This window comes from Halichoerus grypus, chromosome 6, assembly GCF_964656455.1.
Source record: "Halichoerus grypus chromosome 6, mHalGry1.hap1.1, whole genome shotgun sequence".
Classification (NCBI taxonomy): Eukaryota; Metazoa; Chordata; class Mammalia; order Carnivora; family Phocidae; genus Halichoerus; species Halichoerus grypus.
In genome coordinates this window covers 178,973,368-179,000,721 of record NC_135717.1, presented here as the reverse complement: position 1 = coordinate 179,000,721, position 27,354 = coordinate 178,973,368, and the positions used below count along the sequence as shown (strand labels likewise).

Sequence of the window (27,354 nt, the reverse complement as noted above, 5' to 3'; positions counted from 1 at the left end):
CGTGGTGTCCTGAGGCCCTCACTGGATCCTCCATGTGGCTCTTCCGTCACTTCTGGGCTGGCTCAGGGGCTCCACTGACCATGCCCCAGATCCTGCTGTGCCCTGGGGCTGCCCCCATAGGGCAGTGGTTTCCTCGGGGACCCTTGCAGCCACTGACACTGGCATAAGGAGGCCCCAGAGGAGCTGTGCCCTCCCCCTAGAGGCTGCAGCTTCTCTTCCAGTGGGGTACACAGTCACCTCAAGGTGCCCTGGTTCCAGAGTGAGGACTGAGGAGCTGGAGCGGGCACACCGTCTGTGCATGGCCTCCAAAGACCAAACACTCAGCAAGAACCACACCAGCGCTGACACCCACACGTAGCACCAGGCACGGGCTGCTCCAGGCCCACTCGGGCCAAGTTTGCTCGGCGCCAAGTGCTGTGCATGGTGCTGGGGCCCAGATCATCGGGGGGACCCATCCCTGTTCCCGTGCACTTCTTGTCTAGCAAAGGGTATGGGCGTCAACCCTGAGATCGCAGACAGGTGGAACCCCGGCATGTTAGGGGCCCCTTGCTCCTGGGTGGGGGTGCGGAGGCATGTGGCTGTTGCCTGAGAAGGGACACTGGGGGCTCCAGATGTTCTCTGACTTGATGGGAGGGTGGAAGCGTGGTCCGTACGTGGGTATAAAGCTACACACTTAGCTTGTCACGTGTGTGTTATATCCTTCAAGAGAGAGGAGAATTTCGCTGATAAATACCACAAAGGAAGAGTGCAGGTCCTCCAAAAGCATGATCTTTGGGGGAGAGGGGGTGCAGAAATCATTGAATACATCAGGGATGCTTCGCCGTTGGCTGAGATCTGAGGAGGGGTGTTGAAACCCACCCTCTGCCTCCAAGGCTTGCGAGAGGAACAGACTCTCTCACCCTCTCAACCCACTTTTGGTTTTGCTGTGAGGGCTTTTGGAAGCAGAAATACTTGTCTCTCATCATTTCAGCTGCTCCTCATCCAGTCACTTGTGTGCACACGCACTTGCAAGCATGCACGCATACATGCTGAGAGACGTGCACACAGCACACACACACACTTGTCGTGGCCCCAGATGCTGTCTGCGATGTCCCTGCACTTCCCTTTCTTCTCTGCTCCTGTCTATTTAAAAAACAGCCCCTTTTCCTGTGAGTTAAGATTCACCCATTCACCAGACTGGTGGCTTTCCATTCCCACAGAGCGACTTCCTCCGGCAGCCCAGTCTCCTCTGGGAGGAGCTCTGTGGGTTTGGAACGGACAGAACACGCACCCTGGCGCTGCCGCTTCCCTTCAGGTGCATTAGGAAGGAAGAGTGGCAGGCAGAGGGGCCGCACCTGCAGAGAGACCACCCCTCCCCCTCCAGCACCCCCTCCCTTGCTCACATGCTCGTCTGTCCCCCAAGTGACCAGAAGGGGGAGCAAAGGGGATGTTTCCATGGAATAATGCTCATTTGCCTCTTCCCTGAACCATGTACTTGTTAGAGCAGCCCCGGCAATGCCTGCACGCCCAGGCTGTTCTCTGTGCTCATGCAAATCATGTTTTAATCATGGCTTTACCTTGTTGCACCTGACCCTGCCTCTCAAGGGTCTGATGTGTCCTGTCACCTCCTTGACCTCAGGCCTGGTGCAGGGTTCGCAATAACAGAGGGAGGTCTGCCTTTACGTATGCGTCGCCCTCAGCCTCCTCGGCTTGTGTGTGCAGGTCCCCCCTCTGAGTGGTCACAGCCACAGGGGCAAGGTGTGACCCCCCCCAGCACAAACTGCATTTTCCTGGCAGCCCCACACCCCCCACAGCAAGGAGGGAGAGCTGAGTCTCTCTCTTCAAGTGGTCTCAGAAGAAAGGGACCCAAGGGAGAAAGAGGTCTGAGGTACCATTTGAGCCGACAGGAAAGTCGGGCCCTGGAGAGAGCAGTTGGGGGGGTGGCCTGGCCCAGGGCTCCACAACAAGAGCAGAAACCTCTCCACATCACTTTGCAAATACTGTAACAACGTGGTGCCCAGAGCCTGCCTTCCCCAGGGAACACCCAATGCCCGGTGGGAACTGCAGCGCTCCTCTGACCTGGAGGGATCGAGCCCGCATCCGGCGCCCTGCTCCGCGGGGAGCCTCCTTCCCCCTCCCACTCCCCCTGCTTGTGCTCTCTCGCTCTCTCTGTCAAATGAATAAATAAAATATTTTTTTAAAAAGTTATACCAATTATATTTGGTTTCCTATATATACACCAACCTAAAATTAAAAAAAAATAAAAAAAGTTATCCAGAGTCAGTTTTTATAGTTTGGTTGTGACCACAAAATGCTAACTGATACAGAAGGAAATTAAGTACTAACCCCCACCCTCCTAATCCCAGCAAATGAGGGCTGTCGGGGAGAGGAATGGTCCCTGCCATCCAGGTTCAGTGGGTCCCTGCCAGAGGGTTCAGTGTAACGTGCTGTGTTTGGGGTAGACATGAGGCACAGCCCTGAGGGTCCACCTGTGCCCATCCTGCCACCCTTGGTGGGGGGGGGGGCTGTGCATGCCTGGGGGGGAGCCGTGTCTGAACAGCATGACCTCCTCCTCCTCCTTTGCCACCCCGATTGGACAAGTCACCTACCCTGGGATACCTCCCCATGTGAGCTGCACAGTCCAGTCCCTACGTGGAGTCCCTGAGGAAGGACAGGGCAGGGTCCTGGTGGCCGGTTGTGCTGAGCCTGCTCATTCTGCTCCCCTTCCCAGGAGCTTCCTCCATGCCCCTCTGCTGACCACAAGTGCATGTCAACCTATTGCAGGATGCCCCAAAAAGAGTGCAGGCAGGTCATGCGCTCCAGGGTTAGCATGTTCTGTGTAGATGAAGGGCAAGGAGTGGTGGGCCCACTGGGCATGAGTGGGGTTCTGTGGAGGTGGGGCTTTGCACAGGGCAGGCACCAGACCCCTATTGCCAGGGGCCAACTGCTCCCAATCTGCACAAAGGAAATAAAAAATAAAATCCAGGTTTCCCCTTTTTGCCATCAACTCAGATGATGGCTGAGACAGCTTTTAGGGTAAATTGTTTAATCCTCTTCTCTGCCAAGTTCTGTGTATAAAAGGACTTCATTCACAGGTATGAGGGAGCAGTACTCAGTGCAGCTGACTTTGGATTCAGTGGCTGCTACCTCAGGACAGGAACCTGGATGTGAGACAGGACCTGTCTGCTGGGTTGTATGCCAATTGCACAGAACAGGACCCAGGCAGTGGAGGTGGGGCACACGCAGGGAGAGCTTCCATGCTATATATCAACTCCTGTCCCACACGCACCTGCACAGGTCCCACCACACCTGGGTCCACACCTGCAAACCAGGTGAGGCCCGCTCACGGCGGTGGTTTCAGGGGTGAGGAGCCTGGTACCCCTGCTCTGTTCAGCACCAAGACAGTGTTCCTTAATATCCCCTCTTCAGAGGGGGTGCCACTTACTTCCTCATCCTAGGGGGGTGGCCTTGGATCCCTGCTTGGGGGGTGGAGGAGGGTCTTCCCACATGCTCCCTGGTCATGGGTTTTGCTCTCTGTGCCTCTTTTGAGGAGGTCAGAAACACTGCTCAGCTTTAAAGGATCCAAAGTTGGAGGCAGAACTTCTCACCTCTGCTGTGGCTGGCTGGGCGATCCTAAGAGGACTTGCTTCTTCACTCTGCTCCCAGCCTGCCTATGAGCGGCTCTGAAGGGCAGAAGGTGCACACTCCTGGGGCAGCCCTCCATCTATGGGGGCCAGGAGCCAGCAGGTAAATGTTCCTGTTTCTCATCCTTCCGGTGATGGTTCAGGGAGGCCTTGAGTTTGGACTTCACACTGGCTTTTCCTCCCCCACTGCCTCTCTCCTACCCACTCCTCACTACAGCATTCTGTGGGGCTTTTGCAAGACCAGCTGCCTGCCCCTTTGCCCTTGCTCTTCCTCCTGCCCGAAACTGAGCACAATGCTGTAAGATATAGCAGCCCTCAGGCAGTCATGAGGACAAAGGCCAAGCACCCAGGTCACAGGACCAAGGGAAGGAGCTTGTTGTCCTCCAGGTAGCCTTGTAGCAGCCAAGCCAGGCTTGACTCCCCCTATCCTGATTGATCAGACCCACCTCCCTGGGGTTTTCTCTTAGAGCTGGATGCTTTGAGTCACACCTACTACATGATCTATTGTTGAAATATTTTCATTGACATCCAAAAAGAGTGGTGTTCTCTATACATAGAATATAGAATCCCGTGTGTTTGTTGTACCTTATTGTTTATTTTCAGATCTACGTTTTCCTCCTTTTTCTTGCTGCTCAAACATTTCTGAGTCATGTATTTGTTGGTCTGTTTCATAACTAGAGACTCATGTGTGGAGACCATCTTCCATTGCACACAGCTCATTTCACAGTGACGTGGGCTACTTTGCTTTAATCTTCTTGCCTTAAATTCCTCATTGGGTCCCTTGATCTCTCTCTGGTCGCAAACAAAATAAAATAAAAAGCCATATAGAGAAAGGAGACTGGAAAAAAAAAATACACCAAAATATCAGCAAGAGTTGTCTTTGAATTGATATAAGAACTTTTTTTTTTTCCTTCCTTCTATTTTCTGCAGCTTCCACAATTTCCATAATGACCATGGGCTCTTTATAATGGATAAGTAATACTTTAAAAAGAAAAATTCTATTTTGTATAGTGTTTATAAAAATGGTAATGAGTACTGACTTGCCCGAGCACTGTTCTCAGCCTGTCTGGAGGGCAAGTTTGTGGACGCCTCATCAGAGTCCTAAGACGGGTTCTTTTATTGTGGTCAAATACCCTTTTTTGCTTGCATTTAAGTAATGTCTTTGTTTTTTTATTTTTAGTTTTTCTGTGGATGCTTCTATTTGCATTTGGGGGTCTCTAATAAGCACCTATAATACTTGAAACAATGAAGACATGTTTGTGCAGGAAAACAGGAAGAGAAACAGAGACTGTTAGCCTTCTTCATGTTCACTCTTTTTCAACACCTAGTTTCTAGCATAGGTTCTGCATATTTGTTTTCCCATAATAGCACAACTATTTTCCATATTACTTTTTTTCGTATCTGCCCACTATTTCAATTAACTAAATATACCTTTAGTTGGTCAAAATTTAGATTATTTTTATGCTTTCAATGTTTTAAACAAGAATGTGTACAGAGGTTTTAATTTAGGGTGCTATCCTTAGCCAGGTTCCCAGAGGTCAGAGTCCTGATATTAGAGGCTTGCTCACTCCCACAGGGAGGGTCAGGGCTTCAGCATGCGCACCAAGCACTGCACCGGGCTCCAGGAGGAGAGGGGGCATCAGCCACGCCCCTGGTCTCTTGGACTCATCTTTCACAGACTCTGCCAGGGGGTTAGGCAGGGGAGACACCACCCAACTCCAAGGCTCCGGCCCCCCCAGCACCCAGGAGGAGGACAGATCACCCAGCAACACACAGAGGACAGCGGATGCCCACAGGAAGCTCAGAGGCTCTGGGGCAGAAATGGGATGGAGGGAGGGGGTGCTTGAGAGGGGGAAGGACAGGGCAGTTTCTACAGAGAGGGAGGACAGGGCAGTTTCTATAGGGAGCCACTGCAGAGTTTAAGAGGGAGAGTGCCTGCTTGGGTTTCTGTTTAAAAACTCATTTGGGTGCAGGGGCCGGTGGGTTCACAGATGCAGGTTGAGGCAGGGAGCCTGGAGGAGGCTTTTGATGCACAAAGACATAGGAGGAAATTCAAGGTGGTTTGATCCAGGGAGAAGTTGGGGGGGGGTGTGAAGGGGCAGACTTAGCAGTGACCTGGTTGGGGTGAAGGTGGCAGCAATGGGGGTCTAGGGCAACTCAGGTTCAGGCGCCAGAGAAAAAAAATATAAAACCCAGAACACAGCTGAACAGGAGCAGGTAGGGAAATGCTCATGTGAGTTTGAAGTGTCCGTGGCCCCTGCTGAGGTGTTCAGGCCCTCTGCACCTCAGTGCTCTCATTAAGGTCATTACATTTTCGGCACTTTGCAAAGCACCAGTCCACTGACTGGCTAAAGGAGTGGTCAGCTGGGGTTGGTGAGTGAATGCACACGCACACAGCTGAGCCAAGTGGTCTGGCTCAGGGAAGGTGTTGAGTCTGAGGGAAGAAGCCAGGGAGGAGAACCCAGGATGGAGCCAGGGACGGGGTCTGCAAGACAGCTAAGCTAGAGGAAACCCTGAGATCGAAGGAGCAGCGGGAAAGGGGACGAGAGGGAGGTGCAGGAAAGGTCAAAGAGGTAGAAGGAAGGTGTGCTGTCTGGGAAGGGTCCTACTGAGAGGGAAAAGGTACTCAAGCATATCCAACAGCTGTCCTAAAGGACGAGCTGGGGGGAAAGGTTAATGATTCAGAAAAATGGGGAGAGGTGGAGGAGCTGAGGTGGACATGTGCGCAGGCATGCGGTGCTTTCCTGGGATGGATGAGGGCAGTGAGAGGGCATGGAGAATTCCCACCTGACCCAGTGAAGGAAGAGCAGAGGGAGCAGGTGGGTGGGCGGTGGGTCCCCACGGTGATGCAGCCAGAAGGGTCTGAGGGCCATGCTCCCTGCCCAGGTGCAGAGGGGTGCAAGTCTCAAACAGACACATCAAGGGCTCTCTGCCTCTTTACAGCTTTAATCAGTAGGAAAGTCTTCTCATAGACGTTCGACTTTGTCTTCTTGACAGTGGAGTTGGAATGTTCCGGTGTGCTGGTTTACGAGCTACGCATCTGCTGAGACTGGTCTGGGTCCCTGTTCAGTTGGTGGGGCTGTCCACATGCCAAAGGTCTGGGCCATTTATTGACTCTTAATTTGAGTAGAGGCATGTGATTTTTATAGATAGTAGTTTTAAATTCATATGTAGTGAATCTGTCCTTCCCTTTGCTCACATTTCATAACCTTTACTTGTGGTCTTCCCAGGGCTGCAGTGGTCCCGGGCTCTGCCGGGAGGACCCAGACCCACCCTCAGAAAGGCCCTGCGTACCATGCTGACCTCAGCACCCGAGAGCTGGGGCTCACCTGGGGCCCCGGGGCCAGGAAAGCCCTTTCCCTGGAAGATAGCATCTACAACCACCTAAAGGCATAGTGAAAAATAGCCACCTCCTCTCTTCTGGCTTTTTGTGGAGAATTTTTTAAATGCCAATTTTAAGATCTGAGCAGACTGACCCCTGCTTTCTCACACACACACTCACAAGCGTGCATACACACCCATGAGCGCCCACACACACTGATCTGAGCCCTACTGGCCCCCCAGCCGGGAGCTCTGGTGCAAGTGGAAGGAACACACTTAGGGTGACCACTGCCCTTTCACTGGCCTCAGTTCCCTGCTAGCCAATCAAGTACATCTGGGGAGAATCCCCAGGGCGCCCGTGGCATGATTTCAGAGAGCACTGAAGGGGTGAATCTTCTCACGGTTCCATCACCCTGGAGTCTTGGTCCCCACTGCCATGAGCAGCTCCTGGACCCCCAGCCCCCTACTTGGGCCCCCCCAGAAACAGCCAGTGTCACACCAAGCAGAGAGTTTATTGAGGTGCTAGACTGCGGGGAGTGTTTGCAGCGGCAAAGCGGACGCTGGTGTGGCCAGGGCCAGGGTAGGCACCCTCCTCCTAGCATCTGGGGGCTCGGGGTAAGCATCAAGAGCTACTCCTAATCTCCCCCAGGACCCTTCTGGGGAACCCCTCCCTGCTTCCCCCTGAGCTCCATGTGGGGCAGGATGGGGAGGTCCCTCTCTTTGTCCCTGTGGTCAAGGATGGGATAATCCCTTGAGATTCACTATAAAAATTAAAATTCCTTTATAAATCACAGGGGAGGGGCAGGAGGGGATCGCCTGGGAGCTTGGTGCCACCAGTCACCTAGAGACTCGCCTTCCTCTACAACCCTCCCGGTTCTGACCCCAAGTAAAGAGCAGAGGGCGAGAGTTTGCAGGCACAGAGAGGGGCAGAGACAGAAACAAGGAGATAGGATGAGGTCAAGGGGCGGAAGAGGGTGACAGAAAGAACGGATCGGAGGGAAAGTGGAGAGGACCCCTCTCTCCCGCGGCCCCTGGGGAGCAAGGAGGAAACTCCCTGGATATCAGTTCCCACGTGCCCCCCAATCCAGTTCTTGCCAAAGCCACGGCGGCTTCTGGAGACACGCCCAGCCCCAGCTGCCCCCGCAGCCGGGGAGCGGCGAGCAGCTACTCCAGGTAGATGTCCTCTGTGGGGCAGGCGTACTCCAGGTGCTCCTGGTAATACTCCAGGAAGGCGCGGCTGGGGGAGAGGGAGTAATCTACCAGCCGCTCCGGGCCGTCTGAATCGCCCTAACCCCACGCCCGCAGCTCTCCCTCCTCACCCACCTGGGCCTGCCCATCATCCCCAGACCCCATTCCTCAGCTCTCTGGCTCGGTGATCACAAGCACAGGGAAGATCACAAGCACAGGGAACCGTGTCACTTCCATCCCAAATACCCTCCCCCCCGGGCTCCTGTCCTGTCTTCAAATTTGCTTTCCACCCACTTCCGACTCTCCACCTCTGTTGTTTCTCATCTGACCTCCCCCCTCACTGCTGCCCAAACTCTCCACCCCCAGACCTCACCTCCCTGCCCGTCTTCCCAGCCCTGCTCTCCCACCCCACTTACCCCACACTCTGGGCCACAGGCCTCATGGACTCCTGGGAGACAAAGACGTGGCAGGCAAAGCGGCTCAGCAGAGGGTGTTTGGTGATGAAGCCAAAATAGCTGCAGGGGGGTTGATGTGGAGGGGTATCAGAGCACAGACCCACACCTTAGCCCCTCCCCTCCCCAGGGATCCGGAGACAAGAGTCAGAAACAGAGGGCTCGGGAAGAGAGTACGGGATGAGAAAAACGTGTGGGTCACACGAATTCAAGATTTGAAGGTGCCTTTTTGGGTTCTAGTCCAAGCACAGTGCTAGGCACCTACGAGGAATGAGCGACCTGTGTGAATTTCTCCAGGACAGGGGTGGGCCCCCCACCCAGAGCTTGCCCCAGGCCATAGTGCAGGGCCTCCTTCCTGCCTTCTAGATGCGAGTCACCCGGCCTGCCCAGCCCCACCTCTGGTCCTGCAAACTCTACAACTATTACTGAGCTCTGAGTTGGGGCTTGGCATCGGCCCCCAATCTGTGAAACCCTCTTCATGGAGAGAAACCTCCCACCCTGGATCTGTCATGAATTTTTAGTCACTGCCCCAACTCTGTCTCATTCAGACCTTTCCTGAATCTGCCCTGTTTGGTTCCTCTAAGACATGAAAACTTTGTCCAGAGGGAGGGCCTGTCAGAGCCCTGCAGCCTGAGGCTCGAGACTCCCTTCACAGTGGCTAATCCAATCCACATCAGACTGGATTGGGGTTTTGTGGTTCCACCAGATGGGAATCCACACGGCAGTGTCGTTGCCAAGACAATGTGCTCATGTTGTCCATGAACAAACTTGTCTCAAACACCGTGGTCAAAGAATCACTTTATAGTCACCAACACTTGGAGGTCGCTTACCGAGCCCCAAGCACAACAGCACCTTCTACTATTAACCCACATACCCCTCACAACAGCCCTGGGAAGTAGGTGCCCTGATCTATTGTCTCTAGAGGATGGAGACAAGGCCCAGAGGTGGTCAGAAGCTTGCCCAAGGACACACAGCTGTCTGTAGCAGTCTGTGATCTTACAGGCCACACACGCCAACCTCATCCAGATACAGCATGTCCAGCACATTCTTTGTCTCCTGCTTCCTTCTCGAGGAAATGAGGACATGAGTTAAGGGTTCACCTAACACTAATTCATTGGTGCCTCCTTACCAGGACAGACGGGGTTGAGTTCTGAAGTAACAAGTACTAGGAAGGTCTGGGCCAGGACAGCAGCGCCTTGGTACCCGCCCCCCACCCCGACCGCCTCCCCTCCACCCTGATCCACTGGTCTGACCATCTTTCTCTCATGGGCTTGCACTCGGGTCCATGCTCAGGTGTCTAGGCCTGAGTTCGGGCAGTCTCCTTGTGTTGAGAAATCAAGCTTGTTTTCCCTCTTGGCAGCGCAGTTCTGAGCCCACCATCCCTCCAGGTGGCCTCCGTGCAGACCAGTCCTCGCGGTGCCAGCGCTGCCCGCTATTTGGTCCGCAGCCTGCAAAGCAGTATCTCCCTCCTCAGACTGGGCTCTGAGCCGCTGAGGGTTGACACCATCCCCCAGACAGCAGAAAGAGCCCTTCTTATCATCCTCTTTACCACGAAAGTGTCCAAATGACTTACATGCTGGACTCAAGATCTATCACAAGCCTCAGCCCCAGTTCCACTGTGTTCTTCCTACCCTCACCTGCCCTTGAGGACCTGCTTCCTCCAACACCCCATCGAGTCGTTTCGAGTCTCTGGTTGGCCCTGTCTCTTTGGTTACATCCTGTTTCCTTCATCAAGGACACCGGGACCAGTGGGCAGGAGTCTGGCTGGGCAGGAAGCCTGTGGCTCCCCCCAGCTGGTTACAACACTGGCTGTCTCACTCCCTTCCCTCCTGTCCTTTCTCGCTCTGCCTGCCTATCTCGTTCACCTTGGCCACAGTGACCCACCTGCTCCCAAATGATTCTCTCCTTCCACGTCTCCCTCCCACACTCCAGACCCATGTCACAAATAGCCAATCTGATCTCACTGCATCTGCGATTGAATGCCACGTCTCCAGCATGTCAGGTCCACTCACTCCGTGCTCCTTCTCTCGGTGTGGGGGTCACTCTATGTCCATCACCCAGGAGGCACATCACCCTTGATCCTCCCTCTAGGCCAGCCTCTATAACCACTCAGTCCAGGCCCTGCCTGTCCCACCTCCTAAATGCCTCCAGGACACTGCACCTGCATTACCTCAGCAGCACCTGGCCTCCTGCATGACAACCTGGGTCCGTCCATCTGGACAGCAGCCAGAGCCAGCTTGCCAAACTGAGTCACACCATGACACCACTGCAAATGGGATTAGGTACAAGCTCTCTGACAGAGTCCCGGGTACTCCTAGTGTCCCTCCAGCCTCATCCTAGCTGCTCCCCAAGACACCTAGTGCCCCTAACCCACAGCCTTAGCTCAACTGGCTCCCCGCCAAGACCCACCCCATTACTTACTTGTCTTCCAAGGCTTACAGAGTGGTCTTCAGTCCCTTCCTGAGTCCCAGGAGAACTCACCCACCTCTCTACAGGTCTGCTCACTGGAGCCCCATACAGATATCCGGCAGACCCCGATAGATGCTTCTAGCACTCACTTGTCTATGTCTGTTTCCTCACCCAGACCAGATGAGAGCTTGTTTGATCCAAGGCTCCCGAGCCCAGTGCAGAGTGGGTGCTTTGTGGGTGCAGGTGGGGCAGTCAGTGTGGTGGGGGATGGGGACTGTATCTGGGCAACCCTCCGGGTTTGTGGGGACTCAGGAGGGTAAGGCTCTCACCAGCTGTTGCGGGGATGGCAGCCACAGAAGGAGATGTTCTTCATCTGGAAGAAGTGACTGCAATGCTGGAACTGGAGCAGAGGTGGCCGAGCATGCTGAGTTAGATGCAGGGTCGGGGGCCGCTTCTGCCACCCCGGCCAGACATCCCTCCAGCAGACCCTCCTGCCTTAACCCAGCCCTAGCCGCCCCTGTGCCTCAGGCCCCTGCACTCCCACCTCAGGTCCTCCGCTTAGACTCAGCTTGACCCCCCGAAGGGAAATCTCAAGGTCACAGGAGGCAGGAGGACGCAGGTGGACTGTCAGCTTCCGGGCAGTAGCAATCTGGGGAAGAAGTTGGGGGAGAGACGATCGCAAAGGGCTACAAGGGTGTCTTTCTCTCCCCTTGGTGCAACATTTTACATTATGGATGAAGACTCTTGGCACTAACTCTAGAAGATGAGAGCCAGTGGTCTTAGCCATTCCTCAGGCTCAGGACCAGCTGGTTACCTCTCTGCCCTAAGCCTGCCACTTCCTTCTGTTCCTCCAGATAGGACCAAGGCCCCCCCACCCCCACCCCAGCCTCCTCACTGCCCATCCCTGTGGGCTGGATGGGAGTTCTCAGCCACAGGCTGTCCTGTTTCTCTGCTGCTTTCCCACTCAACCACAGGACCAGTAGATGGGCAGGCTCACTAAATGTCTACCAAGTGAATGAAAGAGCAAATGACTCCCAGGAAAGGATCTGTGAGAACTGGTCTTGATTTACAGACAAAAAGAGGATGGAATGAAGGAAAGGAAGGGCCAGCGGGAAGGTGGAGGCCCCACTATATCCAATAAACCTGCAAGGCTGGAACTAGAGCAGAGAGGGCAGAGCAGGCCGAGTCAGACTGAGGGTTAGATGGAGGGACAGACCTGCCAAGCTCTGCCCTAGGCTGGTCTGCCCAGGCCTCTGAATCAGAGCTGGGATCCCTGCCCCCTGAGGCTCCCAAGGCACCGTCTGAACCCTCTGTGGCCAGAGGCCTGGGGCCTCCGGAGGCTGGGCCAGCCTATGGGGGAGGTGGACCACTGACTCCAGACTGACCTTCTGCATGGCTGCACACAGGATGCCATTGCCCTGGTGACAGGGTACCTCTACAGAGCCCAGGAACTGCACGTCGAAGCGCTCCACCCAGCAGGGACTCCGCTTGCTCCCTGGGGGGAGGGGGGTGTCATAAGGGGCCTAGAGCAGGCGGAGGGGCTGGCGCAGACTGGGTGACAAGCTACCCCTTGGGGATGGGACCTCACCCAGCAGGTCCTTGGCGGGGCCGGGCACCGCATGGGCGTAGAAGGCGGGGAAGACCCCACGCTCCCCTGTGCGCATGTTGAAGCCACGGAACCAGAAATCATCCTCCTCAGCCTCCACCAACACCGGGTCATCCACATCCAGCTCCAGCTCATCCGGATGGCGAGGGATGAACCTGAGATCAGGTCAGAGGTGGGAGATCACTGGGGGGCGGGGCAGGACCCAGTGGGTGGTGTCCACCCAGGTCCCATAGTGTCTGTAGACCGAGGTTGGGGGTCACTGACAGCAAGCAGGAGAAAGGCTGTACCTGAAGACAGCCCGATGGGTTTGCTCTTTCTCCTCCCCATTGACCAAGCAGGAAAAAAGACCAAAGGACTCCGTGCCTGAGACACAGAGACAGGGAAAGACAGAGACTCAGAGGCAGGAGAAGGAAAGTACTTGAAGGCCTGGCCAAGTTCCTCCCCCCTGCCCCCCAGCAGTCTGGTGTAGGTTGTCCCGAGCCTGGGGGGAGGGAGAACCAGCCCATCAGGAGCTGGAGGCAGAGCAGCCCTACCCATTCCGCTCCCCACCCTGCTGGGGACCTGGGGAAAGCTCCAGGCACATGTCCTGGGTAAGAGGGCAGAGCCTCAGGCTGCCCTGGGGGCTCTAGGGAACTGCCTGTTCCCCAGGGACCTTCCCCCTTTCCCCACTTCCCACTCACTGGAAGAACGAGATGTGCTGTTGACAAAGACATTGAGGAACTTCTTAGAGAAGGTGAGGTCAGGGCTGTCTGGGGAGGCATCCTCCGGGCCCTGACCACCACCCAGAAGTGTGGCCGCCGTCTCTTCCTCGCTGGCCTCGCCACCGCTGTCCTCCGAGCTGTCCTCGCCCAGGCCAGCGCAGCGCCGCAGGCTTACCAGCTCCAACTGCGTGTGCTCGTCCACCACCAGCGTGTACTTGACCGCGTCATACACCAGCGAGGCGTCCAGCGGCGCAGCGGGGCCCACGCCCCTGCCGCCAGGGGGCCCCACCTTGTCATCAGCATCATCCTCGTCCTCTTCATCCTCATCGTCCTCCTCTGAGCAGGCGGCGGAACAGGCGCGGGCCGGACGGGCGCTGCGGCCTGGAGCGGCCCACAGCGGCGTGATGGTGTCGCGCGTGGGGTTGCTGAGGAAGAGGCAGGGCCCGGGCTGGGCGGGGCCAGGCCGAGGTGCAGAGGGCGCGGGGGGCGGTGGCCCGCACAGCGTCTCCATGTCCACCAGCTCCACGCCGCCTGGCCCTGCAGCCGCCTCGGGGGCCTCCGTGGTCCCACCCGCGGGCGACGAGGGCTCCCCGGAAGGACGCGACGCGGGAGACAGGCACTGGCCGGGGCAGCGGATGGGTGAGGAGCCCTCGGAGATCATGCGGCTCACGAGGTTGCTGAGCAGCCAGGGCGAGTCGGCGTCCTCACTGAGGTCTGGCTCAGACTCGGACCCTGACTCGTACTCGCTGTTGGTGTCGTCGGGGCCCACGGGCAGGAAGGCGGGGCGACGCGGGGGCTCACATGGGGCCTCAGGCTCGGGCTCCGGCTCGGAGGTAGGCGATGAGGCCTCCTCGATGGAGTTGGTGAGGTGCGAGGAGCGGCCGCTGCTGCTGCTGCCGCCGTCGCTGCTCAGCTCCAGCTCGGTCTCCGAGATGGACGAAATCATGCGCCCCAGGCGCGCGCCCCCTGCGTCCTCCGAGTCGGAGCCCGGGGAGGACAGCTCCTGGCTGCTGCGCCGGCCCCCTCGGCCCCCGCTGGAGCGGCTTCCCAGGTCAGCCTCGATGCCAGGATCTGAGGAGGGCGAGGCTCCACAGGGCGCAGGGGGGCCCGCGGCCGGTGGGTTCCCTTCACAATCGCAACCCGGGCGCACAGGCGACTGTGACCCGCACGGGCTCGCGTCTGTGGGCTGGAGGGAGGCGGGTGACTCTGCAGAGCAGGGGTCTGTGTCAGCAAGCCCACTCGGCTCCCTTCCTCTCTCCCTTGCCTCCTGTGACCCCACCACCAGCACCACCACCCTGCTCACCTCTGAGGGGCTCCTGGGGAGGAGAGCACAGCACTGTCTCCTGCCAGGAAGCTGGAGGCGCTGGGGCAAAGCCTCCATTGTTGTTCAGGGAGTCCTGGGGGCGGGGGTGGGGGAACAGTAAGAAAGTAACGCTGATGGGGGTCTCCAGGTTTCAGTGGTAGGACAGGCTGCCATGGGGAGCAGAGTCCCAGATGCTAAAAACCCAGGTTAACTCCAGGATGTTGTGGGTGGGTCTGGATGCTCACCTGGGCTCCCAGCGTAGTCAGGTGGAGAGTGGTGGGCCGGTTCTTGTGGGGTTCCTCCAGGGAGGGGGAAGGGATCAGGGCCTCTGGGGCAGGGGCCTCTGAACCAAGGCCTCCTCCCTCCTTGCCCTCCCCTTCTCCTTCCTCCTCTTCCTCCTCCTCTTCCTCCTCCTCCTCTTCCTCCTCCTCTTCCTCCTCCTCCTCCTCCTCTTCATTGTCATCGATCATCTCAAACTCCTGGAAATCATCCTGGAAGGAGCAGATCGGGTGTGGCTGCTCCGAACGTCCCAGGGAGAGACTGTCCTGCAAGAAGGGGGGACAGGCAGAGCTGGGCCAGAGCTCAACAGTGACTTGGGGTTCCAGGTGCCAGGAAAGGGGAAAGCAGAAAGCTATAAGTTAAGGGAGAGAAGACTCGTTCACTCTGCTCCCCACCAACTGAGCAATTTTTTTAAAAATCTGCTTAAAGGGCGCCTGGGTGGCTCAGTCAGTTAAGCGTCTGCCTTCGGCTCAGGTCATGATCCCAGAGTCCTGGGATCGAGCCCCGCATCGGGCTCCCTGCTCCGTGGGAAGCCTGCTTCTCCCTCTCCCACTCCCCCTGCTTGTGTTCCCTCTCTCACTGTCTCTCTCTGTCAAATAAATAAATAAAATCTTTTAAAAAAATAAAAATAAATAAATAAATAAAAAATCTGCTTAAGGGGCATCTGGGTGGTTCAGTCAGTTAAGCGTCTCCTTCAGCTAGGGTCATGATCCCAGGGTCCCAGGCTCTCAGCTCAGCAGGGAGTCTGCTTCTCCCTCTCCCTCTGCCCATCCCCCCTGCTCATGCTCTCATTCGCTCTGTCTCTCTCAAATGAATAAATAAAAAATCTTTTTTAAAAATCTGCTTAAGATACAAAAGGATCACTCCAGTTCTTGGTAAGAGCCCAAACTCCTAAGCTTAAGTGAATTCTCAGAGCGGCCCCAATCCACCTGCCACCTTCATGTTATCTCCAAACCCCATCACATTTGACACCAGCACTCCTTCCTTCGTGGCATTTTAACCCAATTCACAATTGCTGTGCCCACCAAGCTGCAAGCCCCACCAGGGCAAGGCCATGTCCTATTGTGTACTGATAGATCCTACCCTAAGAACAGGACTTAGCCTATAGATGCTAATTGGAATGCATGAAGACAACCCAGGATTAACCAAGCTTGCACCAACCTCAGGGTCTTTGACACACTCAATCACTTTGCCAGCAACCCCTCTCCTCCATTCCCTACCTCCCGTATCTGCCCAGCTCCATCCAGTCTTCCCTAAGGGCAAGGTTGTGTGCCATTTCCCCTGGAAAGACTTCCTGAAGGCCTCAGTCTCTACTGGGTTCCCTCCCCCCTCATTGCACCTAGTGTCCTCCCATTGGGACCGAGTCTTTGATATTCAGGCAGCCAGCCATGGCCTCTGACATGTCTTTCTCCCCTACTGAGTTATAAGCTCCCAAGGGCAAGGGCCACTCTTGTCCTGTTCTCCTTCCACACACCTGGAAGCCCCCAGCACTTGCCACATGGCAGTTCCTCAGAAATGTTCTTGAATGAATGAAAACAGAAACATGGAGAGACAGGGAGGGGGTGGAGAAGAAGCAGGAGATGGGGGAAGAAAAGATATCAGGGGTGGAGACATAAGGCAGAGGAAGCTTGAGAGGTGGGGACAGGGCTGGGAAGGAGACAGCTGAGATGGCAGCAGGAAGGGGCAGGGTCTTCCTAAAAAGTGGTCTGAGGACAGAAGGCATGCCTCCCCTCCCCCACGCTAGCCCAGTGACAGGAGCCAGGCGAGGAATGCTGGGGACAGCCCTGTGTGGAGGGCATACGGTCTGAGAAAAAGAGATTTGATATCAAGGAAGACCCTGGGCCAGGAGGCCCAAAGGGAGGGGGCAATCAGAGGATTTCTTCATTCAAGGCTGAGCTCAGACCCACCCTAAAACTCCAAGTGAACATTAAGCAGAGCCGAAGTGAGGTTCTCCCTTGAAAGGGTACCATTCCCCCAGCCCCTTCCCCACCTTCTCGCAGTGGTCCGAGTCATAGCTGAGGCCCAGGCCACAGTCATCGGTGATCTCAGACAGGTCCTCATCATCAAATTCTTCCAGGCTTATGTCCTGGGGAGGCCTGGGAGAGGAGACCAGGGTCAGAGAGCAAGGACAGGGCTCCCTAGAGAGCCACCAACCCTGGATTCCCTCCCTGCCTAGATGCTGGCCCTAAGGAGGGACCCCCAGCTGCTAGGCCCCATGGTCTCCAGAAAACCCAACTCCCAGAACCACATCCTGCCATCACCTTGAACCCCAAGCTCTGCTCTTCAACGGATTCCCCCCACAATCTGAGCCATGACCAGCCCAGAGGAGCCACTTGGCCCCTCGATCCTCCTCCCGCTCCTCCTCTCTCAGAGAGCCAGCAGCCTCTCCTCCCTGCTCCAGGGCCCTCTGGGTCACAGCTTCAGCCCCAGGGGAGTCAGGCTGAGCAGAGTGGGGGAGGGGGAGCTGAAGCTGCAGCAGCGGTGGGGGGGGGGCAGGTAGGCCTGCTCTGGGAGCAGAGTCTACTAGCCACTTTGTCTCCCCCCTCCTGCCCAAGGCAGGTCTACACCCAGATATCCAACCCTCCCCATCTCAGGCCCTTCCCCCAAGGGCTCCAGGCTTGATTTCAACTCTCTGCCTCCCTGAGCCCTACAGGCCAAGCCAGGCCTTTACCGAAGACAGGCCCAACAAGGCCAAAAGGGCACTGCCAAGCACAGAAGGTGGCTCAGGGTCCTGCCCAGACAGGCTGCCCCTCAGAGGCTCAGCCCGGGTCCTCCACCCTTGAAGGGTCAGCTGCCCCGGCTGGGTGCGGCACTAGATCCCAGCGGGATATGGGGCGGAGGGGGGGCGGTCATTAGGGCTGGAGAAGGGGGATGAGGGTAGGACAAAAATAGAGGCCCTGAAGGGAAGGAGGATGGGGAGCAGAAGTCAGAGGCCTTAGGAACAGAGAGGGGACTGGGGCTTGGGTCCCCAAAGGCGATGGGGGTGGGGTGGCAGGGCCGGGTCGGAGGAGGCTGGGGACTGGGTCGCGGCGGGGGCTGCGAGGAGATAAGGGCCTGCCAAGGCCCGGGGCGCCAGAGTGCGTACCTGCAGCCTGGCGGCGAAAGCGAGTGAAAGGTGGAAAGAGAAAACATCTCCGCCCGATCCGCCATCTTCTCCCGGGAAAGGCCTGCCGACTGCGGCGGGGGGAGGGGTGCGCGGAGCGACGGCCCCGCACGCCCTTCGTCGCTCCCTCCCTCGGTCCTCAGCCCTCCCCGAGTCACCTCGTGACACGCCCTGCGACACCCCGCCCGCCGACACACCTCGACACCCTGCCAGGACACCGCGGCAGGCGAGCGGCAGCGCCGCAGGGGGAGGGGAGAGGAGAGGGAGGATCCGGGAGCGGAGGGAGGGGACAGGGGAGGGAGGGAGGGGGCCGGCGGGGAAGCTGGTTGGAGGAGAGAAGATGGTTTGACTGAGAGGCTCTGGTTCGGGAACGATCGGCTTTGGTTTTTTCGGGGGGTGGGGGAGGTGAGAAGCGGATTGGCGACGGATTGGGGGGGATCAGGTTCGTGTACAGGAGGGCCTGCGGGTGCGGGGGACAGAGAGAGAGCCTTCAGTGAGAAAGCTGCGGTGGGCCGTCGGAGGAGGGCAGGGGTCCGGGTCCACAGACCCCTGGTTAACTGGGAGGGGGAGGGGCTCTTGGAGGGGCGGGCACGGCCCCGCAGCTGCGCTGGCGTCCCGAAGAATCTGAAGAGTTGGGGTCCCAAGCCTGGGCCTGAGGGGATCCAGACCGAGGCTGGGCTGGTTGCGCGTTCCAAGGGGCTGCAGGAGCTGTCCGCCTCTGGGTGCTGATTGGGCCGACGGAGACTTCTCCCTAAAACGTGCCGATCAGAGCTGAAGGAGCTGTTCTCCCAGAGGGTGCTGATCGGTGCTGGACAGAGATAACTGACCAAGGGATGCTGATCCGGCTGGATTCCAAGTTGATCATACAGAGGATGCTGACTGGGGCTAAAACTGAACTTTCAGTACACAGTACAGACTACGCAGGCTGGACAGAGGTACTAATGGGCATTGGGTGATAACCCTGAGGCTGTGTTCATTCAATTGGAAAAACTGTTTCTTGGGCACCAACTATGTGATTGGCATTGTTCAGGATATTGACGTGTTCTGACTTTCTGACTTGATATGGAGCTGTGTGGGGAGAGCGATGGTTGAAATCAAGCTGGAGGAGTTAGATTAGGTCAGGGTCAGCAGGCATTGGGGTGGGGGAGGGCAGATCAGTGTTGTAAGTACAGTTGATAAAGACGGGTTGGAGGGGCAGGTTAGGGAAACTTTGTGGAGAAGATTTGGTTAAAGAAGGTGGCTGGATTTTCAACAAGAGTGCAATGAAATTATCCTTCCCCCCCACACCCTTGGTGGAAATTATGTGCCCTGACATTTCTTACTTCTGTGGAAAATTATTTCTGTGGGAAAGATGAAGCACTTGATTAATGCCTGGAAACCACAAGGCAGAAGGTGCTCATGCATGTTGGGAAGGACAACATCATTCTTTGGGAGAGAAGGCCTATAGCCAAGGGCAGATTGTGCCCTATTTTGTGCCCCAACCACAATTTACATTTTGTCTCAATTACGGTATTTTCCTAGGAACAGTACTTAATAGTTTATGTTATCCTCTCTAATGAATGAGAGCTGCAGGAGAGAAGAGACCCTATCTTATCTCTCTTTGAGATAGCACAGTTGGAGCCTGGAACACAGCAGGTGCTCAGCAAATATGTGAATGAAGAAATGAATGAATGAGAGGACTTATGGACTTTACCAGGTCTGGAGCATTAAGTCCTTATCATCATGCTGTCTTTTCAATTTTAGGAGCACTAAGAACATTCCCCTTTTCTGAGCTTCAAGGACTCTGGATGTACTAAAAACTCCCTGACTTTCCCCACAATAATCCAGATCACTCCCTAGAATTCACAAAGAGTTTTTACCCCCACTTCCCAGATTTCCTTTCAATCCTCTCTTGTCATCAAACTGGGTAACTTGGACATGCACATAAATGACCCATCCAACACCCTGGTAAGTCAGTTCCTTGACTTCTGATCAGTCAACAGACTTTGACTCTTTCAATTCTAGTGACCTCTCCCATAAAAAGCCTCAGGATTTACCTATGCCTGGAATTGCACCAACCTTGAATGAAGCCTTATATTTCTAAATTCCATCTCAAATTATCATTCCCACAATCCTCTTTAAGCCTCTCCCCTTCTTTCCCTCCCTCTTATCAGATGACTTGCCTCCAGATTCCAGGAGCATAAATGTCATGAAGTCAGGGTTTCCGCTCCCAATTTTACCTGTGAAGTCTTCCATCTGTCCCCAGAGCACAAATGGAAGGTCCTCAGCCTTAGGGTCTGAGAGATTGTGGTACCAATCTTTATCTTGTGATCAATTTTCTGAACATGAGCAATTTATTCAATCCTATGGACCCCAGTTTCTTCATCTGTACACTGATGCTATGAGGATCACATGAGATAATACATGTAAAGCTCCAGGCACGGGCCTTAGCTCCTCATCATAATCATTCAATGTTCCTCTTCCCTATGCTCCTCACACTAGGACCCATTTGCGCCCAAGCCCTCAAGACTCTGCTCTTCCCAGGCAAAATTTCCTGAAAGGGTTTATGATCCTTACATCTCCCACATTTCATCAAATTTACATGTGTTACCTCATGTGATTCTCATAGCATCTTTGTATGGATGAAAGAACTGAGATCCACAGGGACCTGACCAATCCCTCCTTGAAGTTCTTCCTTCCCTCAGTTGTGGGCCCCATGCACTATTATTGGTTTTCCTCTTGCCTTCCTGACCACCTATTGTCAGTGTCCTTCCAGACTCCTTTTCCTCCCCTTAAACAACTCCACCACTTTAATAATTTGGTTTTCTCTAAAGTCCACTAATGGCATGGACAGTTAGTACAAAACACAAAATTGACTGGACTTCTATGGGAAAACTGAAATAACAACAGAGTTTCTGTTTCAACAATCCTGATCAATTCTAAAAAGTCAGAGGACAATTTCTGACAATTTTCTCATAGATTAGAAAATAAATAGGGGCGCCTGGGTGGCTCAGTTGTTAAGCGTCTGCTTTTGGCTCAGGTCATGATCCCAGGACTCTGGGATTGAGCCCTGCATCAGGCTCCCTGCTCAGCAAGAAGCCTGCTTCTCCCTCTCCCACTCCCCCTGCTTGTGTTCCCTCTCTCTCTGTCTCTCTCTCTGTCAAATAAATAAATAAAATCTTTGAAAAAATAAAAATTAAAAAGAAAAGAAAAGAAATAAATGTGGGATGCCTGGGTGGCTCAGTCGGTTGAGTATCCAAGTCTTGGTTTCAGCTCAGTTAATGACCTCAGGGTCATGACATTGACCCTTCATGCTCAGCATGAAGTCTGCTTGAGTTTCAGTTAATGACCTCAGGGTCATGACATTGACCCTTCATGCTCAGCATGAAGTCTGCTTGAGTTTCTCTCTCCCTCTCCTTCTGCCCCTCCCACTCGTGCACACGCTCTCTTTCTCTCAATAAATAAATAAATCTTTTTTTTTTAAGATTTTATTTATTTATTTGACAGAGAGAGACACAGCGAGAGAGGGAACACAAGCAGGGGGAGTGGGAGAGGGAGAAGCAGGCTTCCCGTGGAGCAGGGAGCCCGATGCGGGGCTCGATCCCAGGACCCTGGGATCATGACCCGAGCCGAAGGCAGCCGCTTAACCGACTGAGCTACCCAGGCGCCCCAATAAATAAATCTTTTTTTAAAAAGAAAGAAAATAAATAAATGCCACTAATCTGCCTTTTATTCTATTCAGCATAGAAGTCACAAAAACAAGTAAAATGCCAATGGCTAAAACTACGAACAGAAGTGTATAATAATGATGAAAAGCTTAAGAGCCATACCTTATTGGGAATGGTGTCATAACCAATAACTTCACCACCTCCTCAATTTTGATTTTAAGCATCCAGACCTCTAACCATCACCTCCTGTTTTTCTTGCTTTCTTACTGTATCACCATGACACTCACAATTCCTTGACCTGATAGGTGTTCCAATTACTTTTGCTGTGTAGAAAATTACCACAAAGTTTAATGGATTAAAACAACCATTTATTTGCTTACAGTTTTGCGGCCATAAATTTGGGATTCGAAAGTCCTTGTCTGGGGTTTCTTGTGTGGTATGGCTACAGTCAGAAGTCAGCTGGACTGGATGTCCAAGACAGCTCACTCACAAGGCTGGCAGTAGATGGTGACTGTTGACGGAGAGCTCAGCTGGAGCTCTCAACCAGCATCTACACATGGTGGTCTCAGAGTGGTTGGACTTTTTACAAGATGGCTGGCTTCCTCCAGAGTGAGTACCCTAAGAGGGCCAGACAGAAACTGCGTGGCCTATTCTGATATAGCTTTGGAAGTCATATGGCATCACTTTTGCCATACCTATTGGTCAAAGCAGTCCCAAGCCCATCCAGATCAGCTACTTGCACTTGAACTTTTATCCCAGCCACTATTTTTGAAAGAATCTGATCTAAGGCACCCTCTTACCTATGACACCCACATTAAACTTAACAAAGCCTGAAGTTAATTGATGTTTCTACCTCTTCCTGAACAATATAAAGACCGTAGAAGAGTCTAACTGGATTCACTCCAGTCCCAATTTAAATTTCATTATGCATTTTAATTTTCTTTTTAAAGACACATAAGGAGGGGTGCCTGGGTGGCTCAGTCGTTAAGTGTCTGCCTTCGGCTCGGGTCATGATCCCAGGGTCCTGGGATCGAGCCCCACATCGAGCCCCACATCGGGCTCCCTGCTCTGCGGGAAGTCTGCTTCTCCCCCTCCCACTCTCCCTGCTTGTGTTCCCTCTCTTGCTGTGTCTTTCTCTGTCAAATAAACAAACAAAAAAAAAGACACATAAGGAATTGTTATTTTTGTTTTAAACAGTCACTGTTTACTTAGATTTATCCAATTGTTAACCTCTTTCTGTGTCTTCATTCTTCTTTGCATCTCAGAACTTCCTGTGATACCACTTTCCTTTTGCTTGAAGTACGTTCTTTTTTAATGTTAAAGGAAGTTCTTTTTTTTTTTTCATTTTATTTATTTATTTGTTGGGGAGAGAGAGAGAGCACAAGCAGGGATAGTGGCAGGGAAAGGGAGAAGCTGGCTCCCCGCTGAGCAAGGAGCCAGATGTGGGACTTGATCCCAGGACCCTGGGATCATGACCTGAGCCAAAGGCAGACGCTTAACCAACTGTGCCACCCAGGCATCCCTGAAGTACATTCTTTAGCATTTTCTTTATTGAGAGCTCTGGGAGGTAAACTCTCCATTTGTCTAAGAATGACTTTACTTTGCCCTGACTCTTGAAAGATATTTTTACTGGATATAGAATTCTAGATCAGATAATTAGTTGCCATCATCAACTCAAAGGTGTCATTCTGTCTTCTGAATTGCCTTTTGCTATGAGAAGTCACCTTTCAGTCTGCCATTCCCTTGAAGGCCATTTCTCTTTATTCTCCAACTGCATTTAGGACTCTTCTTTGTCTTTGGTCTTCTGAAGTTTCAATACAGGGTATCTAGGTGTGCATTTGTTTTATGGTTGTTGGGTTGTTTTGTTTTGTTTTGTTTTTTTCTGCCTGAGGTTTACTGAGCTTCTCAGCTATATGGAGTTCTCCTTATAGTTTCATCAGTTTGGAAATTTCACAGCCAGTATCTCCCGGAATACTGCCTTCCCTGCTCCCTCTCTTCTCCCCCTGAAGCCCCACTCAGACCCCTGTGGACCTCCTCGTTCCAGCCTCCATAGCTCTTAGCATCTCTTTCATGCTCTCCATCTCTATATCTTTCCAGGCAATATTCAGGATAATTTATTCACATTTTACTTCATGAATTCTCTCTTCAGTTGTTTATTATCTGCTGCTAAAGCTGGGCACAGAGTTATAAATTTAGTTGAAATTAAAATTCAAGTGACAACTAAATTTTTTTTAAGATTTTTTTATTTATTTATTCGGCAGAGAGAGACACAGTGAGAGAAGGAACACAAGCAGGGGGAGTGGGAGAGGGAGAAGCAGGCTTCTCGCCAAGCAGGGAGCCCAATGCAGGTCTCGATCCCAGGACACCCTGGGATCATGACCTGAGCCAAAGGCAGATGCTTAATGACTGAGCCACCCAGGCGCCCCATGACACTCAATTAAATTAAAACTTTCATTTTAGAACTTCCATCTGGAGCTTCTTTTCAAAATGTTTGATTATTCTTCATAGTTTCTTAGTTTCTGCACATATTTTCAACCTTGCCTTTTATTACTTAAATTATATTGAAAATAGGACTTTTATAATACATTTGATAATTCTATTACCTGAAATGTGCTGTCTGTGTTTACTGCTGGTTTGCTGTCATGATTCCTCATTATCTGGCTGCTTACTTTTTTTTTTAACTTAGAGATGCTCATTAGCCCTGGGATTGTATTTATGGGAAACTCTGTGGCCTAGGAAAAAGGTAGGCACCATCAGAGACAATATGTGTTTGCTTCTACCAGGCACTTATGGGCATTACCAACCTGAGATCACTCTATAGTCAATGTTCCATTGAAGGTTTCTTGGACCGCCCTGACCATACGAATTTGAGCTGCCAACCTATATGAGGGCCAGATTCTTGTTCTAAATTTTCAGCATCTTTGTCTCTCTCTGTCTCTGTCTCTGCCTCTCTCTCTCTCTCTCTCTCACACACACCACTTTGCCCCAAATTTGAAACAACTTTCTTTGCAGTCCCCAAAGGATAGAGTCTATCTTTAATTCACCCTTATACTGAGGGTTTAACTCTTTGAAGTCCACACTTTGTAGAGGATTGGTTTCTTATTAAATTCTCCTCCTTGAGCAGGCTCTTTGATTTGTCTCTGTCTTCTACATCTCAAAGGATATGTATTCGTTTCCTAGGGCTACCATTAAAAAGTACCATAAAGTTGGTGGCTTCAAACAACAGAAATTTGTTCTCTCACATTTCTGGAGGCTAGAAGCCCCAAATTAACATGTCAGCAGGACTATGCTCTCTCCAAAGGCTCTAGGAGAAAATGCCCCCTTACCTCTTCCTAGCTTCTGGTGGTTGCCAGTTCCTTGGTTCATAGATGCATCACTCCAATCTCTGCCTATACTATCACATGGTCTTCTCCCCTAGGTTTTTGTGTCTTATTTCCCTCTTATTATTATAAAGATACCAGTCAGTGGATTAGGGCCCAGTCTAATCCAGTGTGATTTTATCTTAACTAATTTTATCTGCAAAGACCCTATTCCTAAATAAGGTCACTTTTTTTTTTAAAGGTAGGTTGCATGCCCAACATGGGGCTTGAACTCACAACCTCAAGATCAAGAATTGCATGCTCTATGGACTGAGCCAGCTTGGTGCCCCAATAAGGTCACATTCTGAAGTTCTGGGTGGATATGAATTGGGGGAACACTATTTAACTATTTATAGCATAGACTATATAACCCCAAATCCAAGTTCTCTCAGTTGACCCAATGCCTCTGATCAAAAGCGGTGTGCCGCACTCCACTTGCCCCTCTGGCCTCCCATCTTATTTAATCCCTTATTTTCTTACTAGATCATCAATGATTTTAGAAACCACTTTTTTAGAAAATAGTTTTCCTACATTTTTTTATTGAAGTATCGTTGACACAATGTTACGTTAGTTTCAGGTGTACCACAGAGTGATTCGACAAGTCTGTATGTTGTGCTCATCACAGGTGTAGCTGCCACCTGTCACCATATAATACTATCACAGTACCACTGACTGTATTTGCTATGCTGTACCTTTCATTCCCATGACTTATTTACCCCCTAACTGGAGGCCTGTAGCTCCCACTCCTCTTCACTCATTTTGCCCGTCCCCCTACCCCCACCCCTCTGGCAACCATCAGTTCGCTCTCTGTATTTATGGGTCTATGTTTCTCTTTTTGATTATTTGTTTTGTTTTTTAGATTCCACATATAAGTGAAACTATATTGTATTTGTCTTTCTCTGTTTGACTTATTTCACTTAGCATAACACCCTTGAGGCTCATCTATGTTGTTGTAAATGGCAAGATCTCATTCTTTTTTATGGCTGAGTAATAGTCATTATATATATATATATATATATTATATATATATGCCACTTCTTCTTTATCCATTCATCTATCAGTGGACATTTAGGTTGCTTCCATATCTCGGCTATTCTAAATAAAGCTGCAATAAACATATGGATGCATATATTTTTTTGAATTAGTGTTTTTGTTTTCTTGGGCAAATACCCAGTACTAGAATTATTGGATCATATGGTATTTCTATTTTTAATTCTTTGAGGAAACTCCATACTGTTTTCACAGTGGCTGCACCAGTTTGCATTCTCACCAACAATGCATGAGGATTCCATTTTCTCCACATCTTTGTCAACACTTGTTATTTCTGGCTTATCCTTGATTTTAAAACATTTTCATTAGAAAGTTCTACTTAGGAATCTAGTTTTCCATATTACATCTCCATTCATCTTATGAAACCCCCCAACATGTAAGACTAGCTCAAGAAAATTAGTGAATTATGTGTCTATTTCACTTATGAGCATATATACAAAAGTCCCAACAAAATACTAGATAATGAAATTCAACAGTTTATATTTGTAAATGCATTCTGATCACATGGGGTTAACCCAGAAATCCAAGGATGGCTCAACATCTCACTTTCACTTCCAATGGTAATCCGACACATTCATGGACTAAGAGAGAAAACTTGCATGATCATTTCAATAGATGTGAATTTTAAAACATTCAACAGTTATTCATTATTTTTTAAATGGCTTCCAGCCATTATTGGAATAACAGCTATCGAATTTCCTTCCTTCCAAACAGGGTGGGGAGGAAACCCCAGAGAAATGAACAAAATACAAAATATAGGAAGCAACTATTTTCTTTTCTTTTCTTTTCTTTTCTTTATAGTTGGGCAATTTATTTAGGGAGCAACTATTTTCAAACATTGGACAAAGGACAGCACAAGATTGTGGTCCCTAAGATAAAGGGAATCAATGACATAAAACCTATAATTGCCCTGGTTTTCCGTACAGAGGAACTTCCTGAATGCAGGGAGGAGAGTCCAATCAGAATGTGGCAGTCCTGATGAGTTTAGAAAACAGAGTCAGAGTTTGGAGAGGCCAAGGTATTTAGAATTTTCAGATAACAGAGAGAGAAAGACAGACAGACAGACGGAAGAGTACTAGAGAGAAAGGATCTACTCAGAGAAAGAGATCCAGAAATCTACAATAGGGTCCCCCAAGTTATTCTACACAAGCATCCTGCAAGCAGTGCCCTCCCCAGATGTGGACATGAAGCATGACAAAGAAGAACATCCCAGAGAACAGAGCCAGGAGCTATCGACACAAGGAACTATCTCTTTTTCCAGGGTAGGGGGTCTTCATTATTCATGCTTAATAGGATTTGGAAATTGCCTTGGA

General features: G+C 52.1%; 1 protein-coding gene across 1 annotated transcript; it reads right to left on the bottom strand.

The window, feature by feature from the left end:
* Positions 1-7,437: 7,437 nt before the first annotated feature.
* Positions 7,438-18,257, bottom strand: MAPK8IP2 (mitogen-activated protein kinase 8 interacting protein 2). Its single transcript, XM_036093537.2, has 12 exons — positions 17,968-18,257; positions 16,873-16,978; positions 14,849-15,148; positions 14,604-14,697; positions 13,280-14,506; positions 12,887-12,962; positions 12,582-12,754; positions 12,379-12,488; positions 11,538-11,642; positions 11,323-11,393; positions 8,549-8,647; positions 7,438-8,181 (listed from the first exon to the last, which is right to left on the bottom strand). The coding sequence occupies exons 1-12, from the start codon at positions 18,030-18,032 to the stop codon at positions 8,109-8,111; spliced, it is 2,499 nt and encodes an 832-aa protein (XP_035949430.1). The 5' UTR covers positions 18,033-18,257; the 3' UTR covers positions 7,438-8,108.
* Between the last annotated feature and the right edge of the window lie 9,097 nt (positions 18,258-27,354).